Here is a 24,979-nt window from a genome sequence, read left to right on the forward strand (position 1 = left end):
AAGGTTTGGCCAAAGGGATGCTGGAAATTGTAATCCAAAGGCTTGACTGTGTTGATGTTCTACATAATATAATAACTTGACACTGCCACCTTGTGGTAACTTGCTGTTGGTGGCACATTGTATTCAGGGTCTCATAATCATTCAGTTGTTTACACCAGGGGTCTCTGATCCTGAAGGGTCGATGTCCTGCCAAGTTTAGCTCAAATTCTAATACAAAAACACCCGCCTGTCGTGGTTTGGCAGGTTCATGTGTTTGACTGTGGTTAGAGCTTAACTCTAGGGTTCTTCAACCAATATCCCACAACACACTAAGGTCATGAAAATATAGGTGACAGGAAAACTAATAGCAATTCGAAATCATTATGGAGAGATTTACAGTGCTGTTTGTAAAACTCTGAGATGCCACAGAATCATGGTTAGTCATAATCTCCAAATGGAGAACAAGTGGACACGGCAGTGAATCTTCTGTGACCGATCTGCCAGAATGTGTCCAACGGCTCGGCTTAAAATCATCCAGGAAACCACAGTGTGTCTTAAAAAAACTCTTCCAAAGAAATGTGGGCTGACGGAGGAGCGATGTTGAAACCACGGCTGACCGAGAACATCAACGCTCATCTCTTATTTGCCAAAAAGCACCTGGCTGATCCCCAAGACTTTTGGAGGAATGTTCTGCGAGTCAAAAATGGAAGGGTTTGGATGACATGCAACCCATTATATCTGGCATTAAGCGAGAAGAACATTCCAAGCTGTGACAGTATGTCAAAAACGTACTCGTACAAAATTGTTATGTGGTTGTGCCCGGTACAGGGATGGTAATGTATGTTTCTGTGCCTTTAGGACTAAATCTCTTTGTTTTGTGTTTCTCTCTGCTGTAGATGATGATGTAGATCTGGAGGCCCTGGTGAATGACATGGCCTCTCTTTCATCCTATGATAGCTCATATGCAACCTGTGGGACTCTGCATTCAGACTCCGCCCCCCTCTTGCACAGAAGCGATGGCAGTGAGCTCCATGGCAACAGAGTGGCCCTGCTGCCACGGGCCCCTAGTAATAAAGTGACCGTCCAACACCTCCCCTCCCAAAGGCTCCGGCGATCGCAGCCAGTGCACATACAGGCCGTCAGGTAAAATATACTCACACAGACATGTTTACTCCTGACACATGTATTGCAGAGGGCTTGGTCAGTTCACAAATGTGTTTGCATTTCATCCATAACTATTTTTAATGGAATTCAAAATGTTGATTTAGCCTATGTAGCTTCTGTTACACACAAACAATTTACAATTGTTTTAAAATTTAAAACAATATTTTTTTATTTATGCCATGGTCACAGACTTTGAGCATGTGTAATTCGTTCGGACGGTGCTGCGAAAATAGGTGGGCTCGATTCCTCTATCTTTTCTGTACCGAGAGGTGACGTTTTGATCTTCTATTGGTCTCACGCATTCACATGATGCGAATTCGCAGGTCAGAGTTCACCAAACCTGATTTTTGCTTCTCAGCTAAATATTTTCAAATGGGCTTGCGTTCCCAGTCTGTCGCATTTGCATGGGTATGAATGGAAGTCAATGGAACGAAAAGCCTAGTGTGATCGCGGCTTAATGTAATTTCCATATTTTGAGGTAGCTACACATTAAGATACTGTAGTATACCACTATAGTATAGTATACTTACCGTAGTATGCTATAGTATTATGTGGTATCGAGTATAGTAAATTAATAAACTGTAGTCCAAAAACACAAGTATCTAAACATTTTACCACATTTGACTATAGTACACTATAGTATTTACTAAAGGAATTTATAACATGGAATATGGACATAATTCACATGAAACCCTTACAAAGTGGTAATAAATATTCATTTATTATGTTTTGTACTATCAACAAAAAGAAAGAGTACGGACGAATTAAAGTTTATGAAGTTTGGGAAGCTCTGCTCTAGAAATCTCAAATCTATCTTTCTAGTTTTTGACCGTTATTTAGCAATAATTGATTTGTTAAACATAATTTTTACAATAAATAATAAGCTTTTGTGTTTTACACCTATAAGACTCCTAGGCTTCTGTTAAACTACTAGTTGTAATCCGCTCTTGCACACCTCACCTCACCTTTCTTCAGTCTCTATGCCTCCGTCTTTCATCCCCTCCTCTCTGATCTCCATGACAGCAGGGTGTAGATTCACACGCATACACACCGTGATGGGTTCATTCAGAGGTTACGCACACACACACACACACACACACACACACAGTCTCGTTTCGTTCTGACTCGGCAATGAACTCTGAACAGCACACCCCCCCCCCCCGCTAAGCTTTGGGTTTTCAAAATTCCCTCAGTTTTTCGCTCCGTTATTGTGGTGGCTCCAGCTGAGTTGAGGCAGTCATGTTTTATTCCTGGTCTCATTGATGTACATCAAAGGCTCAAAGACGAGTTTAGCATCTGTAGGCTGCGAGTCTGTCTGCTGAACTCTGCCGCGAGAGTTCATCGGCTGCCTAATCTCTCAGTTTCATTCATGTATTCTATAGTAGAATCAGTAATGCGGTTGTGAGAATTTCATGGGGAGGATTCTGATTTATTTTTCATGAACCTATCACTTTACAGCGGTGAAGTCTCATTATTTTGGGAGAGATTGTGTTTTTATACTGGTAAAAATACAGATTGGGGGGCACAGAATGGTTAATGAATCAATGGGATAAACTTGATGAGGAGATGAAACCATCAAGGATGGTCAGGTTAGACTTTACAGTACTTGGTATAGGGAACAATACTTTAAGTTGAATTCAGTACAAAAGGACAAGATGCTTTAATACAAGTTTCTTTCTTGTGTCCGTCCCTTTTGTAGGCGTCTTCAAGAGGAAGAGTCACTGGTTCGTCCTGCTTCTTTGCCAGCTATTCCGAACCCTTTCCCTGAGCTCTGCAGCCCCTCAGGATCTCCTGTGCTGAGCCCTGGATCTCTGCCACAGCCGTCAGAGTCGCATGTAAGACTTCAGATACCAGGGCTCTGTGCCCTGTAGCTGTTATCTGTCACAAACACATGATGTTACATGACTGATTTATTGCAAGTATGAGACTTGAGCCTCGCTTCTCAGTTTCAGTGCGTCTGGTATCCTCGGTCTGTTCTCACGTATGTTCTTAAGAACGTTTTTCTGTTTGTGCATGTTTCTCGATTTTTTTTTTTTGGATTGGATTCCATTTATTGTTATTACACACATACAACTACAGTGCAACGAAATGTATTGATCTCGTCCCGACTTGCGTTGAAAAAAGTGTTGATAATGTTTTGAGTCTTGGCAAGGTGAAGGCATGTTGTTTGTTTTATTTGCAGGGTAATAATGCATTGTGACAAGCTCAGTAAAATGTTAATAAATGAGTTAAAGGGATTGTTCACCCAAAAATACAAAGTTCTTTTATCGCTCACCCTCGTGTCTATTGTATGGGCACAAAACCATGCACAGAATAAAAAGAGTCTTGTGGTTTTGAAGAACAGCAGAATTTCCATTTTAGTGTAACCTATCCCTTTAAAGGTCCAGTGTGTGAAATTTTTTGGTGACCCAGGGCTAAGATGGTGTCACATTTTCTGAGATTTATTTATGAAACAAGCAGTTTGTCAGTTTCGGACTATCGTAGAAACAACATGGCGAATTCCATGCAAGGGGACCAGCAGTGTACTACGTAGATAGAAATAGCTCATTCTAAGATGATAAAAACATAATACTCCATTATGTAAGGCCTTTATATACCGCTGAAGACAAAGTTATATAGACTATATTGCATTTCTGTCAATAGATCTATTGACAATAGAACATTTCTTTGTTCTGCTAAACACAAAGGAAGATATTTGGAAGAATGTCAGTAACCAAACAGTTCTCATGCCCCATTCACTGCCATAGTAGGAAGAATATATACTATGGGAGTCTATGGGGGATGAGATCGCAGAAGATATTCTTCCTAAAGAGGTTATTCTGAGAAGATATTCTTTCAAATATGTTCCTTGGTCATCAGCAGAACAAATCAATATATACAGGTTTTTTAACAATCTAAGGGTGAGTAAATGATGACAAGTTTTATACTATTCCTTTATCAGAAGTAAAAAAGCTTGTTATCTTTATAGATTTGTCGACCCTGTGCATCACGTGAAGAGTGTGAGTGATGGTTAAAATAAATGCTGTCCATAGCAAACGTTTCAGATCATTCACTTATGAAGAATTCTTTTGGCTTAGAATGAGCTTGGCATGTTGTCTCAGAAGGTCTCTAGGTTATGAAATGGAACTAAAAGGTTTCATTTATCTCCTCCACACCCCACACACATTCTCACTAGATGCATTGCATCTGTTTTTAGATTCGTACCTCTGAAGTGTGTATTCTTGTTAGACAACAGCATTAAAATTGCCCTTTTGAGAGATCTACTGTTCGTAAGTGCATTCCATGATCCTAAACGGAAAAGTGTCAATCTCCTTTCCGACCCGCCTCGTCGTATCTTTCCCTAACATCCTCCGAGCGGAGAGACCATTTTCCTGGAGATGAGAGTCGCTTTCCTTTCACACGCTGCTTGTGTTTCCACTCGGCTCTGTGCGCGAGTGTGTGGGTGCATGTGTATGTTTGTCCGAATCTGTGCCAGCAGTCTAGGCCCTTCCTTCCTTCCTTCTTGCTATCCTTTCTGTTCTTTCCCACAATGCCCTGCCTTGAGCTTCTCTACAAAAGGAAAAATATACTTTATTTATACACATTGGCATGCGTAAACACTTTAGAGGGATGATGTTTTGAATTGGAGCTTTGAATGTTGTGTTTTAATTTTTTGACTGAGTGACCTGCCCTCGGGCGGTGTGATATCTTGTGATGTTCTGTTCGCCGTGTTGTTTTTGTGCTATTTCTGTCGTTTCATGTGAAGTGATCGCTTTATTTAGGAAAGTTGCCTCAGGAATGCCTATTTGTTGTTTTTTCTAAATTTTGTTATTTCATATTTCTTAGGTAAAATGTACGTCACTCTTTTAACTGGGAGAGCATTGTGCGTCTAGGTCCTGGCCTTAAAAGCAACACAATAAAAGTATTTACTAAATTCATAAATGCGAATCGATAAATGCGTTCACGCATACTTTGGCATACAAGACAATAGCCAACCTAACAACAATAAAAGAAAATGTAACATACCACAACAGTGTTTGGGCTCCTACCGTCACAGCCCATAATGTGGGACTCACAAACAGCGTTATGAACATTAGATGGAAAGAAGCGATTGACTAAACACAGAAATTCAAACGTACACATGGGGTCAGAAGATTTATTAGATATTTAGAACGTGTGTGCGTTTACCCTTGAGTAAATATAGAACACGTGAAAACAGGACGTGACTTTGGCCGTGAGGTTGATGTTGTGGAGGCGCGAGATCCATTATCAAAACTTATAGGACATCCTGACTACGTGGCCTCTGATCCCTGACTGAAGGTACTTCATGGTAAACAAAATGTTATTGTTGTGTACTTCAAAGCACATTTGGAAATTGCTTTAAGCTTATTTTTAGTATTCTGTACATATGGCGTATCAGAGAAGCGGATGCTGTAAATACATTTATTTGTATATATATATATATATATATATATATATATATATATATATTTGTATATGTCTCCTTCACAATTCCTGGTGGAATATCTTTCTTACTCAGTCAGGTCACCCATATCCCTCACAACATTCAAAAACTACTTTTCTGGGAATACTTGACAGGCAAATGAAATAAAAAAATCACTAAGCCTCTCTCTCTCTCTCAACAGGCATTGTTCGGGCTTTTGTGGAAACTTGGTATTGGCACCTATTGTATTATTTCCATATCGCTTTACTGCTTCCCGAACTCTCTGTAAGTCGCTTTGGATAAAAGCATCTGCTAAATGACTAAATGTAAATTTATACTGATATAATTTTATATTATTTTCTATATTGTTTTCTCTCTTTCTCTGTGATTTTGTCTTTTCCGTCTCTATTTTATGAGCTACACAATCTTGACAAAAGCATTTAAGGCAACACAGATCTAGAGGCGTTCTATTGACATCGCTGGGCATCAGTTTGGAAATGACATTATAACTGAAGAACGCTGTAGATGGGTTTTTCACACAAACGGTTTCTTCATGCTCTCATGAGGGATTGTCTGACCCTTCGTGACCGGCGGGCATCAGACAGCGGTGCCCGGGTGACAGCGGGCATTTCGTTGCACACATTGCTCAATGTAGTTAATGGTCCGTGGGAAAATGGAAATGAAAGAAATGTTGTTGTTGTTTTGCGTAATGCTGATAGTGTGCTTGTGATCTCTGTTGATATGCGTGACTAGTCTGGAATGTTTTGTCCTTTCTGGTGCAGGTGTTGCATTTGCAAGATTAATTCCTTTATGTTTGCGTGTGTTCATCCGAGTGTCTTTGTATTTGTACTGGGATGGCTTTGAGACAAGATGAGAGTACACCGGGCTAACGTCTGCAACTGAAATCTTTCTTGCTCAAATACATAGCAGACCAAACGTGTAGGCTTTTTCGACAGGTGAAAGCATTTGAATGTTTTTACAGTCCTGTAGAAGCAGGATTTTGTCAGGTTATGAAATACTTTATGTAATATTATTATTATTAGGAGTATATGCAACTCTCCAGTGACTCCAAAAACGATTTGGATATTTAAGTTGAAATTGTGGAATATGATACAGTATATGAATTCATTATATTTGTATTTTTTCGTTTGATGTTTTTAGTCAGTTCTTCAAGCTTTATCTATTTTAAATGTGTTTTAGCTCTTCAAATACAAAATAACATCAGGAACAATGGATAGTTCACCCAAAAAATATTGTATACTCGTGCTTATGTCATTCCTACATACCTGTATAACTTTCTTTGTTCTGCAGAACACAAATAATATATTTTGATGAATGTCGGTAACCAGGGAACATTGGCTCTTATTGACTTCCATTGTATGGACACAAAACCACTGAGACATTTCTAAAAAGAAAGTCATTTACAGGGAGCTGATAAAATGATGGCAGCATTTTATATTTTTTGAAGGAACCATCCCTTTAGGAATTTGCGTTTTAATGTCATGTCCACTTGTAACTTTTCCAAGTTGTGTTTTTGTGTTTAACTCCAGTTTTACTCCATCCTTATTTTTTCTTCTGGTACCTGTGTGCCAAGTTGCACATTCTGCGCGCGAGCGATCCGTCTCTGATATGGCAACTCAAATATCAGGCGCTGAACCTCTCGTGACCTCCTCTGGATTCTCCGAGCGAGAGATTAATGGCGGAGGGCCAGAACGTAGCACCGCGGGGGGGTGCGTGTCTGTGAGCTTGTGTACAGTGACACCGAGGGCCCTTAAGAGTCTTGTAAAATCAGACAATAAAATGACAAGTGATTAAGTGCTAACACAGACACGTCTGCGTTTGTGAGAGAGCTGGTAACACCTAAACGTGTTTGTCGAACTAGTTCTTTGTTGTCACTCTGTCTGGATTGGAACATTGTTGGATCACACGCATAGCAACAAATCAAAACAGTACAGCAGCGCTTCATGTTGTGTATCAGATATTTAGACGTATATATACATACGCGCTGAGATAGAACGGAATGTTCAGACCGTTGGCTTGGGTTATTATTTGAGAATGATGATATCACATGACTGATCTGTTACACTACCCCACTGTATATCTGCCTTATTCAGCATGTGTTTATTATCACAGCGACACCCTCCGTTCTCGCTGCAGGCTTTAAACATGAAGGGAGTTTCTCTTTTTGTTGGCAGGCCTGGGAGATGTTTATGATGTTAACGTTTGCGGTTTTATTGCTGTTGTTATTATGTGGCGTTTGGCATATTTGTACGAACTTTTCATAGGGTGATATTTATACAGTGATGCGTGTACTACTTCATGTACTTGACCATGAATGGAGAAAACGAATGGCAACTTTTGAAGGGAGTAAAATACTTATGCTTATGGATCCTTGCCAACTAGGAAAAAGTCAAATGTGTTATTTATGACTGAACATTAATTTAAATGATACAGGCATACAAGGTATAGTACTTATGGTTTTGGAGTAGTGTGGGATCCAAGCTGGTAAAAGAAACATAAAACCGACTTTGAGGTTAAAGGTCCAGTGTATGAAATTTAGTTGTGAGGATGCAAACTGTAACCAACGGCTCACTCCACTCCTCCCACTCCCTTTCGAAGCACTACGGTGGCTGACACAGATGTCGTCACTTTTTTGTTTCTTCGCCGAAGAAGATGACGTATTTACGAAACGAGCTCTGTAGAGTTTGTCCGTTTAGGGCTACTGTAGAAACAACATGGCGAATTCCACGCAAGGTGTATATAGACAGAAATAGCTCATTGTCCCTGTAACTAGTGAACTGTTAGTCATTATGGATGAGAATGTTACCTAAATGACAAGTTAGCAGAGAAACTCAATTAGGCCCCGTCCCATATGCGGCACTTGATGAGGTCCTGCGAGCTTCATTTGTGCACGTCTGTGAAGGACGAATCTGGAGAGCGTCTCATTTATCTTTGATTCAGAAGCTTGTGTGGACGACGTGTCCTCAATGCGTACTTTGAACGCAGCTGTGAAAAGACACATTTGTCAAACTGCCCCAGCGTATAGCCGTGACAGTGTAGTATACATTACCAGAATTCTTTTTAGAGAAGTGTGACGACTTTAGATCAAATATACATTTATATAATCCATTTAATACTATAGATTTAGTTTATATAATATTTATAGATTAATATCAAGTTCTGGAGTTTTTCCTGTTTATTCTGTAATTCTGCTCCTTAGAATTCATCAACATATTTAAAATTGAATGTTTGACACTTGTGATAGACTGGCTCTGGGGGGCATAAGACATAAGACAGCAAACTTGTTGTAGTCAGATGACAAGGCTTTGAACCCATGTTTCTATATTTCTGTCTGTCTCTCTCATTGTATATGTAAGAGGAAAAGAGAGATGATTAAACTACAGTAAACACATCTCTCATACATCCTCTGGGGTCATATCCTGTTTCCAAAGAATTCCTTGCGGTATGATCTAGAAATTCTCTTTGCCACATAACCTAACATGCATTGTTCATATGAATTTTATGTTTGTCTGGCTTGTATTTTAGGCAGCGACCGGTTTCCTTGTGTTTGCACAAACGATTTGTCTTGTTCTGCGTATTTGCTGTATCCACATTTTGCGCCTGTCATAAACTCGCCCTAGATGAGAAGGATTTCCAAGAAGACGCCTTTCCTTGTTGGGTGTGCGCCTTTTAGTTTCTATTTGCACACTGTAAATGTCTATAGTAGTCTGTGTTAAATTGTAAACCCAACTATATAATTTAATAAATCATAGACAATATAAAAGTTTTTCTTTGTTACGTTTTTTGCTATTTATAGGCATACCTTAAAGGGATAGTTCACCTAAAAATGATTTATGATGAAAAATTCTGTCATCATTTACAAACCCTCGCGCACATTTTTAACCTGTATGACTTTTTCTTCTGCAGAACTCAAAAGAAGATCTTTTATCGTATGTTGACCCCTTGACTTACATTGGTTTTGTGTCCATACAATAGAAGTGAAGGGTACCTCTGTTGTTTGGTTACCAGCATTCTTCAAAATATATTTTGTGTCTTTAGAAGAAAGTCACACAGGTTTAAAATTTCAATAGGGTGAGTAAATGATAAATAAAAATAAAATTATTTGGTGAACTGTCCCTTTAAATACTGCTCATTTAAAGGTAATGTTTAATGTCAATTACTGCATGTTTTATAGAAAGCTTTTAACAATAGAGAATGTTATAAATGAGCTTTGCTGGGCGTGTTGTCTGAAGTCTTGAGGCCTGTTCACACCAATGATAAATTTTACTAACTTATCATTTAACTGTTTACATTTTGGAGAATAGCAGAGCCCACACCACAACTGTAAACTGTGATGTATACTGCATATAAACATTTATGGACTCATGATGATGCCATGAGATTATAATTTTTTTTAATCTGGGTTATGCTGCGCGTGAGAACCACTCTGTATTCTTAGTTCACACAGTCACACAAACATGCCCTCTTTTCTGCAGCATCTCTGCCAAAAACCTTTTCCCAGGTGACCTGTGAAAGGTTTGCGCTGTGAAACGAGACACCATCTCAGGAGAGTTGCGTGTGGAGCCCATCCCCTCCCTAGTGTACACTCGGCACCAGTTTGCTTCAGTTTATGTGACGGACCCCAAGGAGACGCATCAGTCAGCTGACTGCAACACAACAACCCCCCCCAGAGATAACATGACCTTACACTACTAAAAACATCAGCATGACAAAATAATCTCTCTCCGCTGTAGAAATCTGGGATTTTTTTTCATTTGGAACATTTTAAAAAGTCATACTCTACTGTGTGAAGAAAATTAAAAAACGATTATTGATTTATTTCCATGATGCTCAGATTTCCATTATGGTGCACATGAAGCTTCTTGGAACATTTGCACAGCATTGCATGGATCATTATGTTGATAAACTTGTGGGAATTTCTTCTTGCCAATGTTCTTGTTTATTGTATCATTCCAGGAAACATTTCTCGTTCTTATCGTGCTTGAGCTTAGTTGGGTTAAAATATATAAAATGATTTACTGCTTTTAAGGATAATTGCAATGTATTTTCTTGGTTCTTGTTTGGTTCCACTTGCTGATATGCTGTCAAATATGTCGCAAAGTCTCTCTGTCTCCGTATCTCATAAATATTGAAACCTGAAACGTTCACAGCTGTCAGTAAAGTGCGTCCCTTGAGATCTCTTAACAAAGGTGCGAGCATGAGCTCCTGGCTTCTATTTTTGCCTGAAGTGTGCAAATGTGGATTTTTACGGCACGTTTGTGATGTAATTGAAAGACAGGGTCATTCAGAGTTCAGTACCGCGGGTGGTAATACATGTGCGTGCATGCGTTTGTGTGTGTCGGGGTGGCACAGGACTGAAATTGAATTAGGCTGATCACTGCAGACAGCACTGTTTACAAATGAAATCACATGGCCAGTTTTCCAGACAGTTTGATGGCATTCATAGTCTAATTAACTGTAACCCACTGTAGCTTTTACAATGTTTTATCACTGTAAATTATACCATTCTGAGAACAATTTTTCCATTGGTTTGGAAATCATAATTTTGCATAACTTCTAAGGAACTGACAATAATGTGTGTATATCATAATGTAACGCAATATTTCCAAGCTGTTGAATGTGGGTGGACCCTACAGCAAAAATGTAGTCATCATTTATTCACTCGCTTTCTTCTGTGGAACACAAAAGATAAACATATGTATATGTGGTTTAAGGTAAACTATCCCTTTAAATTGCACTGTTACCCGCACATATATGCATATGGTATATGTGTCTGCGTGCCAAAAGCACACGTACACATGCATATGGTCAGAAGCAGTGTCTATGAAACCAGTGTTGGTTTCATAGACACACTAGTTTGATTATGACACAGCGTTGCATTACTTGCATTCCCCTTTACTCGCTCAGCGATGCCAAACACAACATTTGATTCACATTTTTACCATTAAATCCCACTATTTTCATTACAGTAGAGAACTACTGGCGGCATATCATATTTTCAGTCTGAGATCTTATATAAAATGCTGAAATTTGGGATACGAGTTTAAACAACTGTATAGTGAATATCTACTCTTTAAAAAAGAATGTGTTAAATAATAAAAATGGTTGTAACAGTTTCTTTATTTTCTTACCCTCAATTTGTTCCAAATCGGTATACATTTCATTTTTTTTCTGATGAACACAGAGAAAGATATTTGGAAGAATGCTTGTAACCAAACAGTTCTTGGCCGCCATTGACTACAATAGTTGGAGAAATTGAGTTTTTAAATGTGTTTGTTCTGTTGAACTCAAACGAAGATACTTTGAAGATGTAGGAACGCAAACAGTTCTGGGGCACTTTTTACAACAATTGTAATTGTTCCTACTGTGCTGATAAATGGTGGCCAAGAATTGTGTTTCTCCATCCAGATGTGTGTCTCTATAACTATTTACTAAACTTTTTATCTGTATGTATTGTCACAGGCTCACAGAACTGATATATTGTAGCAGATGTACATTATGTAAATATTGGTCATCTACTGTAACCTGTATATTCCAGGCTTGGCTAAACTCTCCCCCCTTTAGACAAACGGAGAACAGTGCTTGAACAACCCTCAATTGACTCCAGACAAACAGTTTGTTACCATGTGACCCTAAGAATGTTTAGAAAGCTTTATTTAACATTTAAAAATCCTCCCATGTGACCTGCCGAGGCGGGACAGAACGGTTCAGAGCAAACAGACACATGACTATGGTGCATTCGAACAACATTGAGTAAATACTCAGACGTCATAAAGCTTAAAGGGAGTTTGGACAAAAGACGCAGTATAGGGGGAAAGTCAAGTGTTTACAATAGTGTGGCCAAATGCTAAACCAGCATTTTTGGCTTTTTTACACTATTGAGAACATGTTGTTTTCTTTATATATAAGATCTGATCGGCATATTTAATATTTCTTAAAGAACGCATGCACAGAGCTCGAACACCTTGTCAATGTAAGGTAGGATGTTCAGTATGACAGAAGAAGAAAAATGACTTTTCCTGGGCGTTGTGGGAGAAGGGATTTGGCTGCTGTTGTGTGTTTAAGAAACACTCTTCGGGTTGTGATATGCTGAGGTTTAAGAAAGAGAGAGGAAAAGATTTTTGTGGCTGTGGAGTTCAAAGGCAAACGTCGGGGGAGAAACGGGAGTGAAACAGAATGAGAACAAAATCTCACTCTGTGTGTGTGCGTGTGTTATGAGAGTTGGATGTGGGTCTCCGTCTCAAGGCTTTCTGGGAACCAGAGAATTTGAAACTTTGACAGAACCAAAGTTTGCTGTGGAGGGATTATTAGACCTAGTTCATACATCCTGGATGTGTGACGATGCATTCTGTGAAAAAAAATAACTGAATTACATTTCTTTTATACAGAGATTACAATTAAATAAATTAGAAAACATGTTGGCAGCACGGCATTATGAAATACTATTATCTTTTATTATGGACCTATCATCTACTTTACATCAGGAGGGAGGTTTACAGTACATTCACATGTGGGTAGTTGACAAATACACCTTGCATGTGTCGGATGGTGTGGCGCAAAAAAAATAAAACAAACAGTTAATAATATATTATTCTATATTAATTACATTTATAAAATCGCACAGGAGAGATTTATCGTCATTGTTTGTTTTTCTAAATATGTGCTGTCACACAACAGGACATGTACATCTTATTTGTCAATCCATATCTTACCAGTGTCTGAAAGTTAGCATCTAGTGGTGAGGTTGCGAATTGCAACCAACGGCTCACTCCACCCCTAGCTTTCGAAGCACTATGGTGGCTGACACAGAACTAAGATGTCATCTGCTTTTTGCTTCTTTGCTGAAGGAGATGATGTATTTTGTTCTCCTCCAATGGAGTTTGGGTTCCTCGCCACCGTTTGCACACTGTTTGCCTGGCTGCTAGAATTTTATAGATTTATTTAATTAACACTGCATATAGGAATTTGTGGTCTGTCTGATATTTGACCTGTGTTTTGACTTTCATAAGCTTATATGTTTTGCTTATAGTCAATGTTTTCTTGTACAGCTGCTTTGTAACGATGAAAATTGAAATATATATAAGTATATGTGCTATATAAATAAAGTTGACTTGACTATTTATGAACTGCGCTCTGTGGAGCAGTTTGTCCGTCGAGGGCTACTGTTGAAACATCATGGCGAATTCCATTTAAGGGATAGAAATGGCTCATTATAAAAAATATAATGCTTCATTATGTTAGGTCTTTATAAACCTCTGAACATTTCTGTCAATAGATACTCCCAAAATAGCACCTTAAATTCCCTTGATTCAGTGAGATTTGAATAAAAACCTGTTTATCTAACTTTTTAGTATTAGTATACGTTTTTAGTTTCAAAAGGATGATTTAATAATAAGGATCACAGTGCTTTTGAGAATCTTTTTTTTAGTGGATTGAAAGTTTGAGTGATGTTTCTGGGGTGCAGTGTAAATGCTGCAACTTGTTATTATGGGCATCAAAACTATATATGGTTATTGGGCGACGCCTCAAAATGAAATATCAGCAGATACTATGCGTTGTTCTATCACTACCGTAAATATAAATGTGCTTTACTAAGAAAGGTCTCATTACATTTCATTGGCTGTGCCATATTTCTATATAAATGAAGGGAAACTCAAAGTATGAGTTTTAATGACAAATGGAAGTGATCTCTCTCTCTTTCTCTCTCTCATACTCACTCACTCACACACACACACACATACTTGCACCTAGAATGTGTTTCTCACAGCTTAATCCAGTATCGTAAGCTTGTCAGCTGAGTCTCTCCCCCTTTCTCTCTCTATCTCTCTCACACGCACAGTTTCTTTTTCTAGGTCCCTCTCTCATTTCAGCAACCCATTCTGAGCTCCTCATCCTCTCCTCCTCTTCTCTCCACCCTACCCTTCCCATTCCTTTTTGTCTCACTCTCTCTCTCTCTCTCTGCGTGAGCGAGAGAGGTCACTTCAGAGTGGAAATGCCATCGTGTTCATTGGACTGTTGCTTGTATCAGGCAGGAGAGGTAAGAGTGACAGCGGCTACTTTTCATAGACTGACACTCCACAAACAGAGACGATTGATAGTTAGCTTTCAGGAATGTGAGTATCTTTTGCGAATGACTTTTTTAGGTTCTTCAAGTTGTAAGAAAGTATGTGCATTGTAGTTGAGTTTAACGCAGTGCTTATGTGAAATGAGTTTGTGTACGTTTGGAAGCGCGTATTGGTATTGTGAAATTGTATATACAATTTTCTGGATGTTTCTGTTTTATGTACAAGTAAGTAAATCTTTCTCTGAATTCCTTTTCTGTTTCTGGGCTTCCTGACATCCTCATGTGCGTGCATGTTTGAGCCAGGCTTATGAGCGCAGCACTCCATCTAAAAACTAATAATCCATGCGAATACTTTGCAAAAACGTGAACATTTGAACATGCATAAGATATTTCTAATATTAAGTCACAGTTGTGAATTATCAGTCATGCATCCCTTCTAGCCATTTCTAACTGAAATCGCGTGTACTTTTCAAAACTCTCTGTCAGACGGTTCATACAAACCTGTACAACGTCATTTCTCATTTTGAGCATTGTGAGACGTGCGTCTCTTATTGCATAACAAATTACAACGTGAGAACATTGCCTCAAGTTTTGCGTGCGTTCCACAGATCATCAAGGTTTACAGCGAGGATGGCGTGGGAAAAGTCGTGGAGGTTCCCGCCAACATGACAGCCAGAGACGTGTGCCAGTTCCTGGTCTACAAGAACCACTGCCTGGATGACAACTGCTGGTCATTAGTGGAGCATCACGCCGCGCTCGGTTTGGGTAAGCAAATACGCGCGAAGGTTCTTGTACGCATCCGTTCGGTACACACCCAGTCTTGGAGGACAAGCTGTTCTGTCTGGGGACGCTGGGTTCCCTGCGCTCTGCACTCCCTTAACAGGAAATCACCTTTCAGCGAGCCCAGACTCTTAAACACACACTTTATGCAAACACACTTGTGCTCTTATTAAGACTTACCGTAAAGCTCAAACACTACGGGATACTGAACACACGGCTGCGCGTACCCACAGGTTTCTTTGAAAATGTGCAACAGGTTGTAAAAGTTTCTATGCACTGTAGCCTCAGGCATGGTTTAGTACTGCAGATTTAAAACAGAAGAAATGTGTTATATTCAGATGCTTTATAGATCAGATTGAGGCACCACAAAGATCTAGTTCTTAATCTCACTGGCAATCAATGAGGACACGTGTGACTGCCTATTTCTCAGGCAGATTACAGATTAACCCCTGCCTAAATCATATTAAACAGATTGAACTCTAACTGACCTATAGAGATTCGCCGATTCCTCTAGTAGGGCGTCAAAAAGCCTTTCGTCACCAAGTTTCTGAAATGACGTCACAATTCGCAACGTCGTGCATTTTCATAGAAAACATTCCCCGCAAAGTATGATGTCATAATGCGACGAAGTGTGGTTTCTTTGAGCCAGCTGATGTGCGATTCGATGTCTAAAGAGGCTAAGCATAATGTGGTTTAGTCGTACTCTACGTGTTCCCCCAATACTTTGGACCGCCAACGTAACACTAACCTTCGAGAAACGTTGCTCTTACGTAAGCCATTAGCGGCGAGGCTCTGCTGAGTTTGCTGCGAGTGCAATCAAGCTAAATACATGACCTCATCCCCCTGCAATGGCTCCCTCGCTTTACTCTTTCAGAGTCGTGCTCTCTCTCTTTCTCTAAGTAAAAGAAAGAGAGAATAGATTAGTGGATGAGAGGTCAGATACACAACAAATACATTAGTTGGGGTTTTGAGTGCTTACTAAAAATGCGTGGACATTACGGTATATAGGGTTCATTTAGATCATTTATCATTTTAGGATCATGTAAAACGAATCACAAATTGATTTCTGGCATTATAAGATGTTTTTAAGTCCACTTTATGCTTAACAGTATAATGTGATGCTTTTGCTGTATTATAAATGTATTTATGCATTCAATGATTTGTAGTATACAAATTGTGTCGGCTTGTCACACTCAGTAAGGAGACTCTGACACATGTTCTATGCCGTTTGTCTTGATTTCTGTGTAGAGAGGTGTCTGGAGGACCATGAACAGGTGGTCCAGGTCCAAGCCTGCATGTCCCCAGAGAGCAAGTTCCTCTTCAGGAAGAATTACGCCAAGTACGAGTTCTTCAGAAACCCACTGGTGAGTTCCACCACGTGCTCCTGTATGTATTTCCCCAACCGCAGTCATTACATTCAGCCCACCCATGTCGGACCACCGCTTCAATCTTAAATCCATCAAAATTAAGGTCCAATTATCCTCACAAACTTTGTAACTTGGAGGTCAGGAATCAAGTGGTCTTACGCTTTGCAAGACCACTTGATTCCTGACCTCCAAGTTACAAATCCCCTAAATATGTCAATATCACTAAAACCCGACAAGTTCCCACATTTCTGTTTTTCATACAGCATGTGAGAAAACACTCTCTGTAATCCATTCCAGCCATTCAGGAACAGCTTGTACACGTTCCACCTCACTAAGCAAGTGACTTGCTTTTTTCCCCGAGAGCATGTACTCAACACCTATAAACTTGAAGCATTTGACAAGTACCCTAGAACTGACGTGGAATAAGCGCCTTATAGAAGACTGTGAGCTTTTATTTTATCCCGCCTTATGAGCTTTTAACTGTTGCACGCTTGAAAAAAATGTACAGTACTCAGCTTAATCTTATTAGATCCTGTGCTTAAGGATGGTATGTGCCGTACGTGTGTTTCAACATTTGGCAGATTTTGATGCAAAGGATCTGTCTGGTCTGATTTCTGTTTGTCTCACAGAACTTCTTTCCAGACCAGATGGTAGCGTGGTGTCAGGAATCTAACGGCTCTGTTCGGCAGTCACAGCTGCTACAGGTGAGAGTTGCATATAGCTGAAACAGTCGATGATGCAGTAAATCTCTATTTGGCACTTGAGCCAATAGCTTAGTGGCATAAGGACCAATATAATACCTAGTCCATGACAATGCACTAGAAAATGTATTTTTTCTTTTTTTTTTTATTCCTAACAAGATCTGTTCACTTAAGGAAAGTTCACCCAAAAACTCGGCCTCGAGTCCAAATCTGTATAAACTTTTTTGTTCTGAATGAAAATATCATTCTTTGCTTACCACCATTGACCAGCATAGTAGGAAAAATGACAATGGTAGTCAAAAGTTCCCCCGAACTACATTCTTCAAGATATCTTCTTCAGGAAAAGACATTTATAAAGCAATATTTCCTACTATGGTTGTCAACGGTGGTCAAGAACTGTTTAGTTGCAAGCATTCTTTCAAATATCTTGCTCTGTGTTCATCAGAACAATGAGATTTATACAGATTTAAAAAATGAGTAAATGGAGAACTGTCTCTTTAAGAAACAACAGCATTTATGTATTAATTTCCAAAGAGAAATTCTGCTTCAAGTTTTTCTGTTTAAAACAGGAAAAAATATGTTTGACAAAAATCTTTTTCTGACAAACAGCTTTTTCTTAAGCAAAGACAATTTTTAGGTTTCTACGAAAGCAAGATATAAAATCTTGAATTATATAGATATGTCTTGTTTTAGCTCCTATTTTTTTATCCTTATCTGGCTCAATGTGATTGACAATGATTCTGAAAAAAGAATAAGTGTCCTCGTGGATGTAACGTTTTTTTTTGCGCATGCTTGCGTCTTGTGATAAGAGTGTCGGCCTCAATGAAGCATGTAAGGCCTCGAGCTTTGAAGAACTCATTTTCCAGATGGGTCTGTTATCTTCCCTCCTGCACAGAATTTCTTGAATTCCAGCAGCTGTCCTGAGATCCAGGGTTTCCTTTATGTGAAAGAGACGGGACGCAAGTCTTGGAAAAAACTCAACATGTTCTTGCGCCGCTCTGGGCTGTACTACTCAACCAAAGGAATGTCAAAGGCAAGCACTTTTTATTGTTTGAACTTATAAATAGTATGTAGAATGTGAGCTTTTCTGCTGTATGAGGTTTTGGCGTTGTGCACTTACAAAAAATGTCATTCCTTATGTTGTGCTTTTTGTGAAAGATGTTGGAAACATTTAGCTGGTGTTTTCATTCCAGGAGCCGAGGCACCTGCAGGTTCTGTCGGACCTGGAGGAAAGCAATATTTTCACAGTGACAACCGGCAAAAAGATGCACAATGCGCCCACAGACTACCAGTTCTGCATAAAGGTGAGTTAGTGTTGTGATATTGTGTTTTACACTATTTACTGAACTCCAATAACTCGAAAAGCTTTCCCAGCTGCGGGGTTGTTTAAAATATTAAGTGCGATCTCTATTTTAAATAATCAAAACTACAAAGACGTGTTGTAGTTTTGCATACATTTTCCCCGTGAATAATAACTACCTGTGCCTCATCAGGTGCAGTGCATGCTAGTCCTTATTAACTTGAGTGCCTTGATTTGACAGTAGATATCTTGCTTGATTGACAGCCCAGTAAGGGCAGGACAGAGCAGAAGGAGCTAAAGATGTTGTGTGCAGAGGATGAACAGGGCCGAACTTGCTGGATGACAGCATTCAGACTCTTAAAGGTACATGCACGCACACACACAGCCTGGGGCTACAGCAACGCTGAGCGTGTGCCATGATAAAGACAATCTTTATGAAAAAAATCTAGTTTTGTTTAAACATCGTGCTCGAAAATCATGTAAATATTATGGTTCAGAATTTCCAAATAGGTTAATGTAGTTCACCCCAAACTAAAACTTCTGTCATCATTTACTAACCCTATTGAAATTTCAAACCTGTATGGCTTTTTTTTTCTTCTTCAGAAGATGTTGTTAACTGGCCACATTCACTTACATTGGTTTTGTGTCCATACAATAGAAGTGAATTGGTGCCAGCGCTGTGACATTCTTCAAAGTATCGTCTTTTGTGTTCTGGGAAGAAATTCATATAGGTTTGAAATTATAAAATGATGACAGAATTTTCATTTTTGGGTGAACTATCCCTGTAAAACAAACTTCATGTGTTTAGACATTTACACAGATCTGACACAGACCCCACATACACACTTTTACCTGTTTACACTTTTAACTCACACCAAAACTCTTTCCAGTTTGGAATTCAGCTATATCAAAACTACAAGACTCCTCAGCAGAGAAAGTCAGACGTCTCAAACTTCACTACACCCGTGGTAAGGGAAACGCTTCTGCTTATGATCATATGTGATGGTAATATGTGAATCGGTGCTGATGTTCTGGTTGTAAATTACATTTGCATTCGAAAGTGTCTGTGTTACATTTTCATGTAACATGGTAGAAACTGTTGAGAGACTGAACTTTCTGTAGGGATGAATAGGATTAATTTTCAAAGTATTTCGTTATGTCACGTGTCTAACATGTTGTTAATTCAAGTGACTGACAGCTGTGTTTCTTCTTCAGCGGAGTATCTCGGAGAACTCGCTGGTAGCGATGGATTTCTCGGGCAGAACTGGTCGTGTGATTGACAACCCTGTGGAGGCTCAGAGCGCTGCCATGGAGGAGGGACATACATGGAGAGTGAGTGCCATGTATTTGAGAAATTGGGTGCTTTATGAATCACGGGTAATGGGTGCACAGTGCTCTTTTATTCATTTATGCTCATTTCTCTTTGTAGAAGCGGAGTCAGAGAATGAATTTGCTGGGAAGCCCAAGTCCTCTACATCCCTCACCGTTGAGTTCAGGTGAGTGTTACAGCTTGCACTTTTATGTGAATCTTTAAATTCTTTAGATCGGTTCAGATCAGATATGTTTTTCCTTTGTCTCTCCAGTCATCCATAGGACACAGTTATGGTTTCATGGCCGTATACAGAGGGAAGAGTCTCATAAGATGATCATGCAGCAGGGCCAAGTGGATGGGTATGATATTTGTACTATTAGTGACTTATTTTCTGGTTATAAAGAATATCATCTTCAGATTGTTCTTTTTTGGTTAACTGTTCCTTTAAATGCTAGTTAGAAAGAAAATGAGTTATAGGTTTATTTTTGTCTCGCAGGTTATTTCTATTGAGGGACAGCCAGAGCAACCCGAAAGCATTTGTTCTCACGCTGTGCCATCATCAGAAGATTAAACACTTCCAGATTTTACCTGTGAGTCTATAAGAATAGTACTATAAATACTATGGTCATATGATATCTATATACAGAAAACATGTTATGTAAGTTATTTACTCACCCTCTTATCATTTCAAACTTGTTTTGACGTTTTTTGTTGATAACCGAACAGCAACCGTACCCATTCACTTCTATTGTATGGACACAAAACCAATGCAAGTCAATGGGTACCGCCGCTGATCGTTTACAAACATTCGTAAAATATAAGTCATACAGGTTTAAAATAGTTTTCTTTTTGGGTGAACTATCACTTAAAATTGAAGGTTTTTGTAATCTTAACAATGAGTTTAGGTCAACTAAAAACATGAATGTTTCATCGTGCATCGTCTTTGTTTCTCTGGCAGTTCGAGGAGGACGGGCAGATCTTCTTTAGTCTCGACGACGGCTCCACCAAGTTCACAGATCTGATCCATCTGGTAGAATTCTACCAGCTCAACAGGGGCGTCCTGCCGTGTAAACTGAAACACCCCTGCACCATGGTGGCCTTATGACCCCCCTCTTCCCTGATCCATACAAATGATATACACACACTCATTGTATCTGACGAACTGGATTTTATGTTCCGTTTTTATAATTTCCAGTCACTTTTTACAAGCTGACATCATCCAGGGGCATTTAGAAAGATGTTACTCTCTGCTCTGGGATTAGCATGGAAACGCTCGGGTCATGATGAATTTTCCTGGACGCCCTGTTTTTGATGAGGATGCCACTTTTTTAACCGATGTCTGTGGTGATGTCCAGTGACTCTTATTTTGTCATCGTGAGACTCAACACCCAACTCCCGCCCCATGCTCCGTGTAAACTAATAAGATCAGGACAGTTTTTTCTTTGTATGGTCTCTGCAAGAATTTTGCAAAACTTACTTGATGACGATTGATATGTATTATGTTATTTCCTACCTGAATATTTTGCACTCTCGAGCTGAAAACAGGTGATCCGCTTCATCCTGAGCAAACAGCAACTGTTACCCACTTGCCTTCCTCCAGCATTTCTGTTCTTGTTTCCTAACATTTTTTTAATCATCTGCGCTTTTCCTGGGGATTTCCTGTTTAGTGGATCAGATACAGAGGCAGTGACAGTTTGACTGTTTGAGGTCTAACTTTACGTAGTAAATGAAGGCCAAAAACAACTTCACTATGTGTTTAGCAGGGAGGAAACAACTGCAAGGGGTAGCAAACTTGCACTCGATGAATTATACTTGATTGCTATGCTTCACCAGCATAATAGATAGTTACGTTAGAAAGTTTACTCAAGCATCGTCTTCAAGTTGTTCAACATTAGCACCCTTTAAAATATGTGCTGCATTCTGTTCATGGACAGAAAATGTACTACGACTTGTCACACTTTTTGTGGGGAAAAACAACAAATATGTTGACGCTTTTGTTTACACATTTAATATTTTACCGTGTTGATGAACAACATGACAGATTCTGTCAGTAGTGCGTATGTTGTATGAAACCAGAACATAGGAACGGCATCTTAAAGGGATAGTTCACCCAAAAATTAACATTATGTCATCATTTATCACCTCCAGTCAATCTAAACCTGTATATGACTCTTTTTGTTTTCTGTGGGACACAAAAATAATTGAAGAAATGTGTTTATATGATGGAAGTAAATGGTGTCCGATTTATTTTGCTTTTTCAAAACATCTTATTTTGTGTTTTGTAGAAGAAAGTCATACAGGTTTGGAATGACATGAGGGGTGGGGATATGGGGATAATTTCTGGGTGAAATGTCCCTTTAAAACCCAGGATCAGTTCATTCTCATCCTTTGCAAATGATGCAATAGGCACTATGTGATCCAGATCATCTGGATTAAGTCTGTGGCCTGTTTGAGTCTTGGCCACTGAGTTTGCATTTTCACTGTAAGGAGGCAAATTTTATTGTGGTAACAATACAAATCTATTAACATTAGTTAATGCAATAAAATAAAACTAAGTACGCAAATCAAAACTTTCGACACTATTTTAGTTTTTTCTAAATTCTGCATTTTTGACATTTCAAATAAACTTGTTGGTTCATGTACTAAGGAGCGACATAAACAATAGGAAAACCTAGATTAATAAATTCTGTAAACAAAAATTAGTTTTCATTGTTATTTTATGATACCTAATCCATTAACTAGTGTTAATAAATTGAATCTTATTTTAAAGCGTTGCTAAATGGTTTCATTCTGCTCCCGGCGCTGAATTTCAGAGACAGAAATTTGTCCAGGCCCTAAAGGTCCTCTTAAACATGACCCTGTCCTCTTTAATGTAGCGTAGCCCACCGCGTGCACAAGTCATGAGGGTCATAATGTTTTCTTTATCTTCCAGATCGTTACTTTTAAATTAACTTAGTTTAGTTACCCGAAGCTTAATAAATGCCTTTCACATCACTGCTGTTCTTGAGCCATGTTTTAAAATCTTTAAAGTGAAAGGCCGGGGCCGGGACAGATCAAGAGTCTGTAGGGACGTGCGTGCACGTGCGTGCACGCTCGTGCTCTAACAAAGAGATGGAGTTACAAAGTCACGTCTCGTGGGTGTGTCTGTAATCCTCTGGAGCCGAGTGACATAATGCGGCGAGGAGATTAGCTCCAGTGCCAGCTTTGCAACACAAAAGGTCAGCAGGTGTACAGTTACTTAGATAGTTGTGCCTACAGGGATTTTTGTTCTGTTCTTGACGTCCGCCTTGTTACCCTTTCAACACTGGCCCAGCAAGACTAAGCTATGTCAACCTCTCATGTTTTTTTATGCTAACTCTGACCAGACGACTGTTATACTGCTGAGCTAGAACCACACATGCCTGAAGGACGAGAGTGTGTATGATGCACACTGTGATTGTGAAACACTTTATGATACCACACAAGCACCTTTGTTTTTATTACCGCCCAGAGTCACGCTGTGTTGAACTTAAGTGAACGCTTTAAGCACATTTCTCATCTCAGTGGTTAGATTCTGGTGATAGCTACTTGTCTCTGTCAGTCAAGGCCTTGCAGTGAAGGGATGGTTCACCCAAAAATAAAACATTTAATTTACCCACCCATTTTGTTATAAAACCTGGGTTTTATTTTATTGTTGAGCACATAAGACAGCCTCGGGCACTATTCACTTTACATTGTATAAAAACACACCCTTTTTGCCAAACTGCCAATTTAGATTTTGGGGTGAGCTGTCCCTTTAAGCTGTTGTTTAACCACTTTACAAATTTAACTTGCTTAGGATTTGTATCTTGTTTTGCAGGACAAACATGTAAAAACTCTAAAATCAAGATTATTGCTTGAGAAGGAAAGTGATATAATTACTCAATAAAAATAGTATTTAATAAAATTGAATAAGTTTATGCTTAAAACAAGCAAAAATATCTGACAGTGAGGTATGAGATACCGACTTAAATTCAAGTATTTGTCTTGTATTTACTGGTAGAAATGTTTGATTGTTTTAAGCATACTTAATTTTGTTTTGGTATATTTGATCATTTTCTTAGTGAAGTTAACATATCTTGATTTACATGTGTGAATCTTAAGATTTTTGTACTGCAAAATAAGACAAAAATACAGAGAAAGAAGCTCATTTTTGCAGTAACCAACTATCATCTTTATTCTGAAGCTCAGTGTAGTGTCAGGGATTCAAAGATGTGGTCTATGGAAGCCTCCAAAACATGTTTTTTACAATATGGTTCCATAATTAATTGTTTGTTTATTCATTACAATAGTTACAGTTTCAACCTGCTTGAATTAGACAAGGACACCTGGACACAAACTATATTCTAACTGGAATGCATAGGGGGCAAAATCTGATTTGTGCAAGTTGTTTGTTTGGGTGATGCTTTCTTTTGTTAACCTTTGCTGGTATATGGATCTTCATTTTGAAATGTCAAACATGCACGAGAAATATTAACTCGCCTCCTTCCCCCCTACTGTAGAGAAAGACTTTAGTTCGGCTCACTGGATGTCAACTACGGGGGGAAGACGGCGAGGATTTAACATGCATGTTTGGCTCACATGCATCTGTGTTTATTAAAAATACAGAAACTCTCGAAGTATGTGAAGCCTAAGGAGAGGTTGTGAATCTAACACTGTTTTAAACATCATCTATAACTATGTAAACGTGGTGAGCTCCAAAACACGATGAAGATGTTATGCATATTATGCATATTCCCTTGCGACTTGTACCAGTGTGCATATTTTTAGCTTGTATTGTGTTTTCATTTTTATGTCACAAATGTCTTTTTATAAAGAGTATATTACAGTATTAAATTACAATCGTCGCC

General features: G+C 39.0%; 1 protein-coding gene across 3 annotated transcripts in view; it reads left to right on the top strand.

The window, feature by feature from the left end:
- grb10a (growth factor receptor-bound protein 10a) overlaps positions 1–24,979 on the top strand; it is a 39,266-nt gene extending 14,287 nt beyond the window's left edge. For all 3 annotated transcript variants that reach the window (XM_079484814.1, XM_079484813.1, XM_079484815.1), the window contains 14 exons: positions 876–1,122; positions 2,843–2,978; positions 15,260–15,416; positions 16,680–16,795; positions 17,428–17,502; positions 18,395–18,532; positions 18,693–18,803; positions 19,064–19,162; positions 19,690–19,767; positions 20,015–20,131; positions 20,229–20,295; positions 20,383–20,470; positions 20,608–20,701; positions 21,070–24,979. In XM_079484814.1, the coding sequence (XP_079340940.1) occupies positions 876–1,122; positions 2,843–2,978; positions 15,260–15,416; positions 16,680–16,795; positions 17,428–17,502; positions 18,395–18,532; positions 18,693–18,803; positions 19,064–19,162; positions 19,690–19,767; positions 20,015–20,131; positions 20,229–20,295; positions 20,383–20,470; positions 20,608–20,701; positions 21,070–21,216 (1,670 nt within the window). In that variant the 3' untranslated portion in view covers positions 21,217–24,979. The remainder of the gene's footprint in view (positions 1–875; positions 1,123–2,842; positions 2,979–15,259; positions 15,417–16,679; positions 16,796–17,427; positions 17,503–18,394; positions 18,533–18,692; positions 18,804–19,063; positions 19,163–19,689; positions 19,768–20,014; positions 20,132–20,228; positions 20,296–20,382; positions 20,471–20,607; positions 20,702–21,069) is intronic.

This window comes from Barbatula barbatula (genome assembly GCF_947034865.1).
Source record: "Barbatula barbatula genome assembly, chromosome: 21".
Lineage (NCBI taxonomy): Eukaryota > Metazoa > Chordata > Actinopteri > Cypriniformes > Nemacheilidae > Barbatula > Barbatula barbatula.